The 17340-nt window shown below is 36.0% G+C and overlaps 1 protein-coding gene and 1 long non-coding RNA gene across 2 annotated transcripts; one reads left to right on the forward strand and one right to left on the reverse strand.

Annotated features, from left to right (window-relative positions):
• The first annotated feature begins 915 nt into the window (after positions 1 to 915).
• Positions 916 to 1502, forward strand: LOC145789687 (uncharacterized). The gene is made up of 2 exons (XR_014327905.1): positions 916 to 981; positions 1106 to 1502. It is a non-coding gene; the product is annotated as an uncharacterized LOC145789687 (long non-coding RNA).
• Positions 1503 to 13630: 12128 nt separating this feature from the next.
• Positions 13631 to 15931, reverse strand: MMD1 (RING/FYVE/PHD zinc finger superfamily protein). The gene is made up of 3 exons (XM_028237150.2): positions 15622 to 15931; positions 15251 to 15494; positions 13631 to 15161 (listed from the first exon to the last, which is right to left on the reverse strand). The coding sequence occupies exons 1-3, from the start codon at positions 15914 to 15916 to the stop codon at positions 13631 to 13633; spliced, it is 2070 nt and encodes a 689-aa protein (XP_028092951.2). The 5' UTR covers positions 15917 to 15931.
• Between the last annotated feature and the right edge of the window lie 1409 nt (positions 15932 to 17340).

The following is a 17340-nucleotide window of genomic DNA, read 5'->3' on the forward strand; positions in this document are numbered from 1 at the left end:
TTTTACAACCAAAAAAAAAAAAAAAAAAAACAAAAACAAAAACAAAAACAAACCAAAACACAACACAACACAACACCAAAAGATTTGTTTTCTTTGCTGCAGACGGCCACCCACCGACCTCACTTCTTCGCCTATTCCGCCGGTCTCTTCTTCTTGCCTCTGTCCTGAGCGGCCCTTGCCGGTGTTGCCTCCGTGTTTCCCCCTCCACTGGGCACGATCACTACTCCCTGCTCCTCCACTGCAGCATATGGCGGACCTCCAAATCGGAACATCACGGTGGCCTTCCGCTTCAGCTCCTTGTTTTCCGCCTTTAGCACACTTATCTCTGCTCGCGCATCCTTATACATGCGTTGGAGCAGCGCCAGTTGGGCGTTTAGCTACTGCACCTCATTTGTTCTACTTTGCAGCCGGTGCGACAAGTTTGTGACCGCCGTCATGGTCTCCACACATGACTTCAAAGTATACTGATTGGCCTCAATATCAGTTTGCACTGCCATTTTTTGCTCCACAGACCGCATCGGAAAGTTCAACGGAGCAAAATCAGAGGTGTTTGGTTGAGGTTCACGGGCCACCGCACCAGTTATCTCTCTTGTTGACTCGTTGAGGTCTGGAAAGAGAGTGAGCAGACTACGGGACGAAGAGGCCATTTTCTGGGCAACCAAGTGTTACAGAGTGTTTCAAGATTTGCAGCTCTTAGAGACAATCTCTCAGAAAACGAATATCTCTCTCAGAAAATGAAGAGTTTTTCAGAAGTTTTTTCACAAGGTTTTTTTGTCCTCGCTTCTGCCTCAAGCACAGCCTCCGCCTCAGTTTATAAAGACCCTGACGAAGAGGCAGACACGCGCATCATGCGCCGCTCGGTGCTCGCCGACAACTTGGGCGCACCTTTTGATGGCACGTCTTTTGATGGCACGCCTTTTTATGGATTGGACACGCCTTTTGATGGCACGCCTTTTGAAAGATTGGGCACACCTTTTGAGGGTGCGACTTTTTAGGGGTCCGACAAGACTCTGTAAACTGTCCCGACATTGATTCCGGTTAGTTTCTCCAAGGGTCCAGCAAGACTCCGTAAACTGTCACAACAACTGTCACAACACCTTTTGAGGGTGCGACTTTTTAGGGGTCCGACAAGACTCTGTAAACTGTCCCGACATTGATTCCGGTTAGCTCATTCATGGGTCCGACAAGACTCTGTAAACTGTCCCGACATTGATTCCGGTTAGTTTCTACAAGGGTCCAGCAAGACTCTGTAAACTGTCACAACAACTGTCACAACATTGTCTGCTACAACGGTCCGACATGACCCCATAAACTGTCTTCTACATCGGTCTGACACCGCCATACAGTGTCCTCTACAACGTTATGACACCACCATCCAGTGTCTTCACCAATGGTCTGACACGACCATACAGTGTCTCCTATCCTCTTTTATTTTTATGTATTTTCTTGTTTTGTTACTCTCTCCAAACTCAAGTTGGTTAGTTCCTATCCCCTTGAGTTTGCGGGGGGCTGTTAAAATTCACCTACTACACACCTACCACTACCACCTACTACACACTCACCTACTTCACCTACTCTCCACCTACTCCTCACCTACTACACACTCACCTATTATCTTCCCACATCCTCTCTTCTATATATAGGAATCATTGTAATATATCAAAATAACAATAAATAATACATCAACCTACTACACACTCACCTACTTCACCTACTCTCCACCTACTCCTCACCTACTACACACTCACCTATTCTCTTCCCACATCCTCTCTTCTATATATAGGAATCATTGTAATATATCAAAATAACAATAAATAATACATCAATTTTAACAAAAGAAAACCTTATTTTATTCCCAAAAATACACGGCCTGCTTTCCTCTCCAAATGCATAACCTTGTAAAATTTCCATAACCTAACATAGACTCACTTCCAATTTATAATTAAATTGGTTTTACATACGTCATAGATCTATAAAGATGTCTAGAATTTTGAAACTTTTTATCTAAAATATAAAATTTTAAAAAAATGCATGTCTATACATAGATCTAAGGTAATTTAATCTAGATCTATGAGAAGCATAACAATCTAACATCATAGATTGTTAAACATGGACTTATTTCCAAATTTTTGAATTGGTTAAATACATCATCGATCTATAAAGATCTTGAAAATTAAGAACTTCTTTTTTATCTAAAAAAAATTAAAAGAAAATAGAAAAATGCAAGTTTATACATCGAACTAAGGTGATTCGATATAGATCTATGAGAAGCAAGCATGTTTCAATAATCTAACATCACAAACCTATGTTTGTACACAAAAAATGTAAAAAGAAAAATTCACGGAAAAATAAAACCTTATTTTATTCCCTAAAATTCATTGTCTGCTGTCCTCTCCAAATGCAGAACTTTGTAAAACTTGCATATCCTAACATAGACTTCCTTCCAATTTATAATTAAATTGGTTTTACATACGTCATAGATCTATAAAGATGTCTGGAATTTTGGAACTTTTTATCTAAAATATAAAATATAAAATGCATGTCTATACATAGATCTAAGGTAATTTAATCTAGATCTATGAGAAGTATAACAATCTAACATCATAGATTGTTAAACATGGACTAATTTCAAAACTTTTGAATTGGTTAAACACATCATGGATCTATAAAGATGCTTCAAAATTAGGAACTTTTTTTATCTAAAAAAAATTAAAAGAAAGTAGAAAAATGCAAGTTTATACATCGATCTAAGGTAATTCGATGTAGATCTATGAGAAGCATGTTTCAACAATCTAACATCACAAATCTATGTTTGTATACAAAAAAATGTAAAAAGAAAAATTGAGCGAAAAAGAAGACCTTATTTTATTCCCAAAAAATTCATGGCCTGCTTTCCTCTCCAAATGAAGAACAATCTTTGAACATTTGATTTAGGATAGTGAAGAAGATTCAACATCTATTTTTTGGAATTTTTGATACAATTGCAAGGGGCATCAATGTTATGAAATGAAAGAGTCGTTTGTTTGGGTCTAGCGTGCGTTTGGTGAGAAAACACCCAAAAGAGGACTCTATCACAAGACTTCTTACTTAAGATGAAATGTGAACCATCGAGATCTTAATTCGTTGAGGGGTTGGGAAATGCTACCACACGGTGACCAATATAGCATAGATACCTAGGATGAAGACCCTTTTAAAATCCTATCTTCAAAAGAAGCCCGTGGTTTTAATAAGACAGATTTTGTATAGGTTTAAATATTTAAGCCTATACAAAATCTAAATCAAAATAGGTTTAAATATTCAACTTTGTGTAAGCATCACTACAAGTACCACACAAGTGACGTGCAAGAGCATGTCAAACAGGTGGCTATGGCTATCAATGGGGTAATTTTATAAGCATAGCACAATTTGTCTCGGTACACCAATTTTTCATTCGGATATCGACTTCCGTAGAAAAATCAATATTTTGAATATCAACTTCCAAACAAAAACCCTATTCAATATTTCATATCCAAACAATTAGGTTTTGTTCAAAAGTCAATATTCGAAAATTTGATTTTTTTTCAGAAGTTGATATCCAAACGAAAAAAATGGTGTACTGAAACAAATTATGGCATCCATGTTAGCAACATGCCATTGATGGCCATCACCTTGTCAACTTGAATACAACAAAGATGCCACCTGACCAACATGCAATGGCATGTTGAGTGATTAAAACAAAGAAAGCTACTAACTTATCCAACTATGCCTGAAGACATTAATTTAGTAGACAGAAGAACCATTTCCATAGAAATGAAAGATATAGAAAAATTTAAAGGCTTTCAATATCAAACTAAATTTTAACACTAATTGTTAATTACTATAGGATCTAAAAGGGGTTATATTAGATAATTAACTAAAACGATAGACTATATAGATAAGTATAAGCAATAATTCATAACAATTTAAGGTAATTGCCTCTTTGACTATGGATTTTATCGTGTTTCACATGACACAAAATTGGAAGTTGCTCCTACCTAAACATATACGAAGAAATCAAAAGTGAATCTACTTCATGAAAGAACCATGATGCAAACACACACATGCATCGACATAAAATTAAGAATCTGGGGTACTTACTTGAGGAAGATTATTAAAGAAACCCATAGACAAGGATCAAAATTTTATTGTGGTCTGTTGTTCCAATTACTTGGAAACAATAACATTTTGGAAATATCTCAAAACCATAAGGGAAATAACAAAAGAATTTGCAAATGTATGACAAAGTTTGGAAATAAAAAACTAAAACCTCTAAGAATGCTAATACATTCTTAATAATTAAATAATTGAACATAATGATATAGTTCCACTTTTTCTTCTAAATAAATTCAAAAAGAGTTCTCTATGAATATTAGAAGCTCATAACATAAAAGGTTTAAAGGCCTAGTTGGGGAAGGGGGTTTTCCATTATAAGAAAATAACATTAAAAAAAATGCAAACTTCTTGTAGTATTATGGGTAAAAAGTATTTTATGGTAATAGAATAAGTGACTTAATATGCTTGCTTTATGGTCACCCCTCTAGCTCTCCTATTCTCTTTTCAAGTTTCTTAGATTTTCTTAAAAATATAAGATATTTTTTTTGTTCTCAAATTTTTTCTTTAGACAAAAAGGCAAATGGGAATGATCATTGTTGGAGTTAAAATGCAAAGTTCAAGAAATTAGAGTCAGGACTAGAGAGGAAAGAGAAAAGTAGAGGAGAAGAGAGAATATGGTAAATAGGTTATTGGGTCATAATACAAAACCCCCACCAAGGACATACTTATATTAAAACACCAATGTCACCATGACAAGGATACCCTCGATAAAAAATAACATAACAATTCTAATACACCCCCTCAAGATGGAGCATAGAGATTGAACATGCCCAACTTGGCAAATAATTGCTGAAAAGCTGGACGAGGTAAAGGTTTGGTGAGAATGTCACCCAATTGGTCGTTAGAGCGAACATAAGGAATCAACAATTTTTTCAGCAATAGCATATCGCAAATAAAGTGACAATCAACCTTGATATGTTTCGTGCGTTCATGGAACACATGATTGTTGGCAATGAAAATAGCAGCTTGATTATCACAGCGCATGTGCATAGGAGTGGGAACATGAACACCAAAACCTTGGAGAAGGAAGCGAACCCACATCTTAGAAGCCATATGAGCCATAGCTCGGTATTCAGCCTCGACACTAGAATGAGCCACCACATTCTGCTTCTTACCTCACCAAGTAACAAGATTATCACCAACAAAGGTATAATAGCCACAAGTAGAGTAACAATTAGTCCAACTGCCAGCCCAATCAGCATCACTAAACCCGGTGACAATTAAGGAAGCGGAAGGGCGACAAAGCAAACCACAGCCTGGGGCACCCTTCAAATAGCGTAAAATACGACATACAACGTCAAAGTGAGAACGTCGAGGGGCATGCATAAACTGACTAATCAGACTAACAACATAAGTGATATCTGGACGAGGTAAAGGTTTGGTGAGGATGTCACCCAACTAGTCGTTAGAGCGAACATAAGGAATCAACAATTTTTTCGACAATAGCATATCGCAAATAAAGTGACAATCAACCTTGATATGTTTTGTACGTTCATTGAACACATGATTGTTGGCAATGAAAATAGCAGCTTGATTATCACAGCACATGTGCATAAGAGTGGGAACATGAATACCAAAACCTTGGAGAAAGAAGCGAACTCACATCTTAGAAGCCATATGAGCCATAGCTTGGTATTCAGCCTCGACACTAAAACGAGCCACCACATTCTGCTCCTTGCTTCACCAAGTAACAAGATTATCACCAACAAAGGTGCAATAACCAGAAGTAGAGCGACGATTAGTACAACTGCCAGCCCAATCAGCATCACTAAACCCGGTGGTGACAATTAAGGAAGCGGAAGGGCGACAAAGCAAACCACAGCCTGGGGCGCCCTTCAAACAACATAAAATAGGGCATACAACGTCAAAGTAAGAACGTCAAGGGGCATGCATAAACTGATTAATCACACTAACAACATAAGTGATATCAGGATGAATGACAGTAAGATAAATCAACGTCCCAACCAAAAGATAACGACCAACATCAGAAAAAGAGTCCCCATGCTCACCATCAAGGTTAACAGAAGAATCCATAGGGGTATCAACCAGTCAGGCCCCAAGAACCCAGTCTCAGAGAGAGGATCATCCTTTCTGAAAGACAAAGACCTTGGAAAGAGCGAGCAATCTCAATGCTAGGAAAATAACGAAGATTACTGAAGTCCTTAGTCTAAAACTACTGACTTAAATAGTGCTTTAAATCAGCAATCGAAATAGAGTCACTACTAGAGATGATAATTTCATCCACAAACAATCAAAATAGTAGTCCCAATAGAAGAGTGTTGAGCAAAGTTGGGAGTGATCATAAATAGAACGCTAAAACCCATAGGCAAGCACAACAGCACTAAAATGATCAAATCAAGCACGAGAAGATTGTTTCATACCATATAAGGCCTTCCACAACCGACAGACAAAATGCTCACTCCCTAGAACAACAAAACTTGGGGGTTGATCCATATAGACCTACTCATGTAAATCCTTATGAAGAAAAGCATTTTTTATATCAAGCTGATAAAAAGGACAAGAGCTAATAACAACAACAGAGAGGAGTATCCGAACAGAATTAAGACATGCCACAAGGGAAAAGGTCTCCAAGTAATCAACTCCATAAGTTTGTTTGTACCCTTTAGCAACTAGATGACCCTTAAGGCACTCAATAGAATCATCAACAAGATACTTAACGGTGTAGATCCAATGACAACCAACAATAGGCCTCCCAAAAGGAAAAGGCATAAGCTCCCAAATTTGATTATTATGAAGGGCACACATTTCCTCATCCATAGCAAGTTTCCATCCAGACATAGACAAGGCATGCTGACAAGAAGTTGGAATGGAAATAGAAGACTAGCTCCGAACAAAATGTAAGCAAGGAGAAACTCGAGAATAAGAGACAACGTTGAATAGGATGTTGAGTACAAGTGTGTTTACCTCAGCGCAAGGCAATAGGCAAATCATCAGGGACGGAGGAGAAAAAGGAGCAAGGACCTCTGGCAAAGAAGATGAATCATTCGGGCCATCTACCTCCACTGCTACTTTGGCCATAGGTACTCCTCCTACTGCCTTTCATGTTCAGTCTACCCCCACTTGGGTTCTAGATTCTAGAGCTAATGATCATCTGACTAATGAGTTATTAGTATTTTCTTCTCTGGTTCATAATGTTACCCAATCTGTGTGTCTGGCTTATGATGGGTCTACTTCCCTTGTTAGTCATAAGGATGATGTGTTTTTATCTCCTACTATCACTCCAACTTCTATTATTCATATTCTAAAGTTTGCTTGTAATTTATTATTTGTTAGTCATCTAGCCGTCTCTTAACTGTGTTGCTATTTTCTTACCTACTTGTTGCTCATAATAAGACCTAAGTTCGAAGAGGATTTTTGGCAGGGGTTATGAGCATGATGGACTTTACTATTTTGGAGAGCCACCGCCTTCTTCATTCGCGACTTCGAGTTTACAAGCATATGTTTTGCCTAAGTCATCATCTTAGAGGGAGATTGTATCATACCTAATTATGGTCCCACATTATTGTGACAACTATATTTCAAACCATTTTATTGCATAATTGCATTAACCTTAGAAGAATATTATTTGGTTAAAAAGTAAAAAAATGCCTGTTCTTACTTCAGATTAAACAATTTCATGTGACATGCTTTGTAAACAAATCGGTATTACTTACTCAATATCTATAAATTTTTTCATCATATGATTGAAAATATGGACCATAACAACTCGAGAAAAACCACAACAAGGGTCAATTGTTAAAACGACTGATCAACCAGAATTGAACCCTAATACCATTATCTTCTGTACATTAGAACCAATAAAAATAGAATAACCCAAAATGAGGTTCTTCTTTTCCCCTTTAAAACTTAAGGTTGTGCAGCTTCCATTGGCATTTGTAACAATTTTCTATCAGAAACTCAACTCAAGTACAACCTAATTGTTCAAAAACCCCACAAAAACACACTCCGCACACCACTTTAGATACAAGAACTCAACACTAGATAGTTAACACATTAAGCCACAATTCCTACTTTCTCCTTCACTATTCTTAAAGCTAGAGATCACAAGGAATCAATAAACTGTCCTCGTGGCTAATTATTTATTGAAATCCAAATATTGAATAATGAGAGAGAAGTAAAGTAGAGATGTCTAGGACACTAATTTAGATATCCAACCTAATTTTTTAAGTGCAAATAGAAGCTCCCCTTCCTGATACATGTAAACAGTAAGTGTTATGTGAATTAAAATCTTAAGGCAATCCATTGTAATTTGTCAAAATTATGAGACTTACTGTATTTTTTTTCAAACCTTATTAGAGACCAGTATAATTACCCTAGAATTTTTTATATAAAATTTTTGTTGGTATATCATTTCTCTTTCTTTAATGTCTCATTTTTTTTTCCTAACAAATCTCTCAACCAATTCGCTTCCTCACATGCTAAAACTAATGCGTACCCAACCATATACGGCGCACCCACCGCGTACCCATACCCAACCATACACGACGTACCCAGTACATATACAGCGTATCCGGTACGGCCCTGCAAGCCTGTGTAGACACCTCAACGAACTCTTACAATTTAATTCTTAATGTATATGAAATATCTCAATTTGATTTCCTGTCCTAACTCAGTGAAAAGAATTTCAAATCATATTGATTAGTCCAAAACAATACGTAATGGTAAGCATACAATTATTAAACAATTGTTGCTTAGAATCTATTTTTATGTCCAGCAATCTTTTCAGTTTTTTTTAAAGGTCAACATTGAGTCATTCATCTCAGGGAGAGAAAGCTCCAATAAATATGTAGGGATTAAGATGCATACACAAGTGGAGAAATTCAAACCACTAACCTCTTAATGAGGTGTAGGAGTTCCAGCCAATCAAGCTACCCCCGTTGATTATTTTTATTGGTTAAAATAGTAAGATATTGTGGGAAGGGAAACGGAAAAGGTAGATGAAATATGAATAAAATATACCTATATCTCACCTAATTTCACATACTTTTTCTCTTTTTCTTTTCAAATCCCTTAACCAAACACAACATTAATATACTAATTGGTACATATAGCAGTACTAATTGCTTAAAGACATAACGTTTGGAAGACTCATTTGGGGGTTGTTCTGCAACCTTAAATAGGTGATATGGTAAGAAAATTATGATTTTTATGGTGAAAGTTATGAATAGTGAAATTATGGAATGTATTCTTAAAGTTATAAACAACAAAGTTGTACTTTTTTACTTATCAAAATCGACGAATCCAATTGAAGGTAATTTTGATTCTCATTCTGCGTTCTCTTTATTTATTTGGTTGAATATAGAAATTAGAGTACATAGAATCTTTTTTTTTAAGTATTATGTATGTAATCTGTGATTGTGTCAATCACTGCTTTAGTATTGTTTCCTTATTTATATCGTTTCCTAAATTGTATCATGAATCTATTATAAATACATGGCCTCTACCACATTCATGAAAAAGCCAAATAATTCTTTTTGGTATCAAAGCTAGGTTAAATACCTAGTAATTTTGCTTCACCGACGGGTGGCAGCCTTACCTTGGCTGCCTGCCGGACCTCAACCCATTCCATTGTCATATTTTTTTTCAATACCACTTTGTCGTGATCTCTTCCTCTATCCACTAATTTATTCATACCCCAAATAACTCTATCATATTTTTTTTTTACTCGCAATCTATTTTTTTTTGTGTATTTTTGTTCCACTTTGTCTTTCCCTCTATTTCAACCTCAAATAGGTTTCTATTTTCAAACATATTTGAGTTTGAGGGGGGTATTATACCTATATCATGGTGAGTATGGTGACATACCATGTGAACTACCTAAGTCACCCCCTCTGACGCACAACTAAAGCCAGCCCCTCTAGCGCACCACCAAAGCCGCCCCCTTGGAACACTTTTTAAAAAGCCGCCTCTTAGCGCACTCAATCATCTGTTGTCATCATCATTTAGCACCACGTCATAAGTTATATGTGTGCCACGCTTGGTGGTACAACATCTAGTTCTCTACATCGGTCCGACATGACCCCTTGAAACTGTCTCAACATTGATTCCGGTTAGTCTCTACAACGGTCTGACATGACCCCTTAAACTGTTCTGGCATTGATTCCAGTTAGTTCCTACAACGGCCCGACATGATCCCGTAAACTATCCCGACATTAGTTCTAACCAGTTTTTACAACAGTCCGGCCGCACGACCATAAACTATCTCCCGGCATTAGCTCCGGCCTCTGATACCGACCAGGGTCTTGTTGGCTGCCAACCAGGGTGTTTCCTGGCCATAGATGCTGCGGCAGCTCTTCTAGAATAGTTCAGTCCCTGTTTTTTCTCCTTTCTAAGGTGTAATGCTGATGTATTAAACACTTTTTTAGCTTTTTTTATTTAATGGACTACCAGATTTGTTCAGTAGCATTTATTTGGAGTAACCGTTGAGTTTTTTTCAGTTTCTTCCAGTCATCCATTGGCAAGCTGCGATTGTTGAATATCTTCACACCAGCTTGAAGGGAGTGTTGAATATAGAAATTAAAGTATATAGAAACTTTTTATTTCTAGTATATAATCTGTAATTATGTGATTCAGTATTATTTCTTTATTTATATCATTTCCTAAATGGTATCATGAATCTATTATAAATACATGCCATCTACCTTATTCATGGACATGGCATCTACCTTATTGATGGAAAAGCCAAATAATTTTTTTTATTCTTTTTATTTTTCATGTGGATTGTGTACTGTTGCTTAAAATTAGTCAATTTTAATAACATATATATATAGAGAGAGAGAGAGAAAGAGAGAGAGACCTGAAGAGCAGAGGATGATAGTGAAGCAAACAACAACTCGACCCCCAACCGGTAACGATTGAACTGTATATCTCTGATCCCCAACATTCCGGCTCTTTTCTCCAAGGACGATAAGGCATGTGAATTTTGATAAACATTTTCTATATAAATCTTCTCTTTGTTTGGTAACCTATACTCATTATTATTATTATTATTTTTTTTAGTGATATCACTTATTCATTTTTTTTTATACTCTCTATTTTTAAAAAAGTATTTATATAGCTTTTTTTTTTTTTTTTTTTTTTTTTTGATGACCAAGGTATCCGGGTGTTGGTTTTTGACCCGTCCGACTAATTCTTGAAAGAGTAATCACAGCAATTCACTGCCGCAGCTCCTGCTTAAATCCTAAGTTTAATCCTAAAAAAAAATGAATCTGTTACCGTGCGCCTTATCCAGACAGTCACGTGTACACCTTTACCACTAGGCCACCTTGGGGTGGGTATATTTAAATGCTAAGTTTAGTTGAAAGGATTTTGCCAATCGCAATGTAAATAACCCATAAAATTTACCGCAACAAAACAACATGTAGTCATGATTTCTTTCAAATATATCTCGCATTACTTTTTGAAGTGAAATTCTTATTAACTTTTTTTAATGATTTTGAGCTTCTTTTTTTTTCAAAAATATTAGAGATCATCTTTAAAAAATTGTCAAAATTTTTATACAATTCTTACATAGGGATATGTATTTTGTAAAAAATTTAATAATTTTTTTGAGGTACTAACATTGTTCTTTTTATTTTGTCAATAAATGCTAGTGTACTCGTTAAAAAGTAAAAATCCTTACACATTATTAATATAAAAAAAAAATTCTACTTACTCTGTCCTAAAATAATGGTCCCTTTTAAAGAATTCAACTTTTTTTTAATAGCACAATTATTATATTTTTTAAAAAGTTGATTTTTGAAAATTATAGTACATTTTTTAGGGAATATCAATGTCATAATTGTACTTTTTATATTATTTATGAATTTAAAAAAATGACAAAATAAAAAATTTATATTATTTTTGTACGTGATTTTTTAAGAGGGACCAATATTTTGAGACAATAAAAAATGAAATAAGGGATTAAAATTTTGAGACAGAGGGAGTATCATTTTAAATATTGTCAACCATTATTTCTATGGTCTCATTAAGATTTATGGTCTCATTAAGCAAATCTTAATAAAAAATGTATAGTCATCCTATAATAGGGCATGGGTATTATTTCATGTCATTTCACATTCATATCAAAATTATTTTAATAATAACTCAACTTAAAAACAAGAAGTATATGAAAAAAAATAAAATTTATTTTCAAATGTCAAATTTAATGAAATATTTGATTTCAACTCAATTATATTTTTCTAATTTACAAAAATTATATTCTATTATTGTATTTTTTTTAACTACATTGAATTTGACATAGTAGGTAACAAATATATCAATGTAGTCATTAATTTTTGTGCCCCCTTTCACTAAATTTCATTTTTAGAGTAATGTTAGGGATTATGAAAAAAATATCATGAAAATAATCATGAAATATTCTCTACCTTTAGATTACCCACACAATAAAACACCACACACTAATCAAGGGATGAAAATTTTAATGATGGATTTCATGATATATTGTTCATGATCCCTAACATTATTGTCCTTTTTAACATCTCTGTCAAAAATGAAACCAGGCCACCTCACCTTTCTTCTTTTCTCTCAACAACTATGGTAGCTAGCCCACCACCACCCCAGAGCCACCTAGCACCATTATCCCACACGGATGGCCTGTACCCTTCATGTCCAAAACCCAACCTCCAACACTAATCTCCTTCCCCCTCACAAACACCATCATCAACATTCAAATTTCAACAATGGGCTCTCAATAGTTACCTACTTCTTTATTAAAAAAGTAAATAATAATCTGTTTAAAGATGTTCATCAAAATATTACTATCAATAAAAAATAAAATAAAACCTTGTAGAAAAGAGAATTGGTGATGTTATAGAGCAATTGTAATTTAATTTGTGAAGAAGGCTTCATGTGATGGAAACATGAGAAAATTAAGGACAGTATTTTTGAATTATAAAAAAAAAACACACACACACACACACAAATTTTAAATTTAAATATTTCTAAAATTTTCCACTGTGAATGTTACTGTGACAAGTTGGCAAACGTTATGGTGCAACGTACTGATATACCTAGCTCACATTTTTCCTGTTTACAATAAAAAGCAGAAACAAAAATTGTCAAATTATTCTTCAAAAAAATTGGCAAATTATTCTTCAAATTCTTTCATTTTCACATCAACTTAAAAAAAAAAAAGGTGACATGTGATTTCATTTTAGTAATCCACAAAATCATTTGGCAATATCCTAATCGATGCATATATAGAAAGGAGGGAAAAAAGATGGAAAAAAAAAAAAGGGGGAAAATGGAAAAGGCCTCACACTCATCATCATGTGTGACTGAAAGAATTTTCTTTTTTTATTGAATTTCTTGTTTAGATGTCAAAGAATTGATCATATTTCTTACAATTGAATATCACTGTTAACTACAATTACAAGAACAGTATACAACAAAAAAAAAAAAATCAACTATGGAAATGTGTAACCAGCCCATGGTCAGTCATCAACATCCATAGCAGTAAATGTTAGTCCTCATTCACTCAGTACAGGGTCTCCATCCCAAGCTCAGCCACTGGAGTTGAAGCCCCAAAATCCTCAAACTCAAAGCAAGCAGGCTGGGCTCTGGATGGCATTAGAGAAGCACAGCAACCAGCACACACAAACAGTGGTGGCACAGCCTCAGCATCCTCAATGCCGCTGCACCGCGTGTGCTGCCATATTTCGCATATGTCACACGCCACCATCCTCTCCCCGTCATCATCCTGGGCCCCACACTTGCATTTCACAGTCCACTTGTCATCCCCTCCTTCATACCTCAGCTCCATATCCAAATCCATCCCAATCCCTCTTATCCAAAGTTGAGAACCCGACTCAACCGCACCAAACAGAACCTCCACATCCTCTATTCCCTCCATTCCTTCAATTTCTGTTACCACTAATTGTTCAGTACCACAGTAAGTGTCCCTCATTGCACTTTGCACTTCTGCTTTCAGGTCTCCAATTGTAGCATACAGTGGAAGTACAATGTATTCGCCAGGAGGGATTTCCTTTGTCGGGTCAGACTCCAAATCACTCAAACTTGGAATTACCTGACAAACGAATCTCAGTAATTCGTCCTCTTCGTCCTTGAATGGCCACTCTTTCACAAACTGCTTGCTGTCCAGAATTGTCTGAACAGCCAATCCAATCACTACCGAACCTGGAAAGCCCAATAGTACATTGTTATACAGGTAAGCCACATCACTGTAAACATCAACCCCGGGCACTATAGCTGTTGTAGAGAGTGGCTTGGGGACTATTTCTGGCTCTGGTTCTTGATAATTTCCGTGAGCACCACTCTCAGGCTCCTGGATTGTATACTCTATCACCCGAGTTGATGGGTTCACAGCACGACGAACAGCCAGGCCTCCTACGATGACATTGTTCATCGATTTCAGTACGTAATCAATCAAACCCGTGTCCCCAATGTGCAGGCGAGCTGCATCGCGTGCTTCTTGCCTGGTCATCCCAGCATTGCCAGACTTGTTTGTTGCTCTCTTTTCTTTCAATGCATCGACAACCACATTTGCTGCATATTCCAATCTTCTCACTGGCCATCGGCTGTCTAAATTGGCAGCTACAGTAGAAAATTTTCTGTACTTCATAGGCCTTTCCTTCACCACAAGCTTGTTTTGATGACTTGTTCTGGTTAAAGGTTTCGAAGAAGACATTAATGGTGCAGCAGTAATGGCTGAATTTCTCTGAAATGAAACTCGGGACTTGAGAGTAAGCATGAATCTTAGAAGATCTCTGATTGTGATCAATTGGGTTTCACTCAAATCTCTGTAATAACGAATGATGTGCTTGAGATCTCTGTATCTGTTCGTTGTGTTGAAATCTTGGATGGTCTTATCGAGTTCCATTGAGCTGAGAATTTCAACTGCCCTTTCGTACCTGTGCTCTGTAACTCCAAAGCTTCCATGGCAGAACCTATAACCCCATCGACCGAACCAAGGGTGTCCATAAGCTACCCCGTGAAGCAACCGAAGATCCATCAACCGCTTCTTTGACACATCCACCACTGTTATTTTCCTTCAAAACATCAATAACCCAGAACAATTCAGATCATTTATCGTTCTTAAACATAATAAAAACTTAATTCATTCAGAAAATTTCGTTACCGGGCACGAAGATTTGTACAAATACGATCCCAGAGATCCATGATTTCTCTACCACAGAGGTACTTAGACCCTGCTTCGATGCCATTGATGCAGAGCAGATGACCAAACCCATTACAGTGAATCAACCCATGCAAGAGATGGGTTTGCTGGTCAAAAACACCATCATCCAAGGGCTTATTCCACTCATCATCCACTGGAATTATCAAATGATACTTTCGTTTCGACACAAAATGATGACTCCAACCTACAACAAAAAAGTTAAACCCAAGAAACCCTAAATTGACGAATCAAATACTGAAGGAAAAAAAAAAACCCAATTTTGAAATCAAAGAAACAATGAACATGGAATCGAATTCTAGTTTGAATCTCACCATTGCTGCGGCAGTGATCGCAGAAGGGACTCAGAGAATGCTTGACACTCTCTTCAATGGTGTACAAAGGAACTAGAAATCCCCTGCTTTCCTGAACAAGGAATGTGCACCAGACAGGCATACCTTCCACATTGTAGCCTTCGGGCTCTGCGCATTCTCGAAGAAACCCTCTGACATTGTCGCGAAAGGGACCGGAGGGTGAGATTGGGCAACCGGGATTGGCGAATGTGTGGAGTCCATAGAGTTTTGGGGTTCGTCTCCTCTTCTTGCAGGACTCAAAGACTCTGATCGACATGGTTGAAGCTTGTAATTCTTCTTCACCAAGACTCAACTTCTTGAAACCTTCTCATACACACACACACACACACAGAGAAAGAGAGAGGTTTTGGGTTGCTCTGTTGAGGTTATTATAAGGAATTGGAGGCTAGAAGTTTGTTGCAGAGTTCAAATGTTTGTTAATTCAACTACATTTACCCGCTCGATTTTAGAACTTGGAGTGATGCCATTTTACGTAAATACCCCTACGAGGCGAGAGTTACGCTTAAACTTGTTTTCTGGGTTGGGGATAATAACTGTCATCTGATAATGCTCATGCTTCTTATCTGTTGCATTGTTTGCTTGTTCTTAAGATCGGACGGTTGAGGTGCGAACTGATGTGTACATGGTTACCTCTCAACCGTGACAGTTGAAGGGAGTTGAGAAGCGGCGACTTGACGAAGTTGTGCTGACGTGGAAGAACTCAAGATTGGACATGTCACATGTGTAAGCAAAAAGTAGAACCTGACGGTGCAATTCCGGTTGACTGGACTTGCGATGCATACATAGTGCAAAAGTGTTAAAATAATTATGTTTACAGTTTATTGTTTTTAATTTACAAAAAAATATTATATATTTATGTTTTATTTTGGTAAAAAATTAAAATATACATGTATATATTTGATACATAAGTATTTTAAAATTTTAAATTTTAAATTTAAAACAAATGAAAATGAGAAGTTGCAAGAAATGGTTGTCGAGAGGGTTGGATATAGTGACCGAAGGTAGTTGTCAATTGTTTAAAGTAGTAGCTAAAAATAGTTACCATGGTGATGGGAGGTTGGCAAGGGCCAAAGGTTATCAATATAATTTTGATACCAACTCAAAATGCGACAAGCCAGCGCCCAACTTATATTTTTTGGAACGTCTACTATGTGAGGGTACACCAAATGGACTTGTGCTTCATATGGGGACTAAATATTTTGATTAAAAAGTAAAAAAGTCATTATAGATTGTTACATCACTCTTTTTACCTTTCTGTATATTATTTCATAAAAAGCTAAAAAATTATTAAAATAATATATTTTCAAACGAGATCTTAATCTTTTTAATATTTTTTTTTCTACAATTTTATATAGAAAATGTTTATCAATATTTATATTTAGAGATGACCACGGACGGGTTTGTTGTCCTTGCCTCGCCTCATTTTTTTAGTTTTATAACTTAAAAAATAAAATACTAATAAAAATTATAATAATATAATATATTATAGATAGTTATTTATAATTAATAAAAGTTAAAAATATAAAATGAGAAATAAATAAGTAAAAATGAATGACAAGTATCATATTTTAATTTTAGTTTTAGTTTTATCATATTAAAAAAAATTAAATGATATATTATATTAATATATTTAGTAGCTATAAACGGATTTGGGGTCATTGTTGACTGTTGTGCCTCATT

The sequence above is a fragment of the Camellia sinensis genome, chromosome 4, assembly GCF_055761805.1.
Source record: "Camellia sinensis isolate YWXY chromosome 4, ASM5576180v1, whole genome shotgun sequence".
Lineage (NCBI taxonomy): Eukaryota > Viridiplantae > Streptophyta > Magnoliopsida > Ericales > Theaceae > Camellia > Camellia sinensis.

Excerpts from the sequence above, each read along its gene's own strand:
- MMD1 (XM_028237150.2), bottom strand. The coding sequence starts at position 15,916 with ATGTCGATCAGAGTCTTTGAGTCCTGCAAGAAGAGGAGACGAACCCCA. Across the intron at positions 15,495-15,621 it reads CGATCACTGCCGCAGCAATG|GTTGGAGTCATCATTTTGTG; the intron begins GTGAGATTCAAA and ends TTTTTGTTGTAG. Across the intron at positions 15,162-15,250 it reads TGTACAAATCTTCGTGCCCG|GAAAATAACAGTGGTGGATG; the intron begins GTAACGAAATTT and ends GATGTTTTGAAG.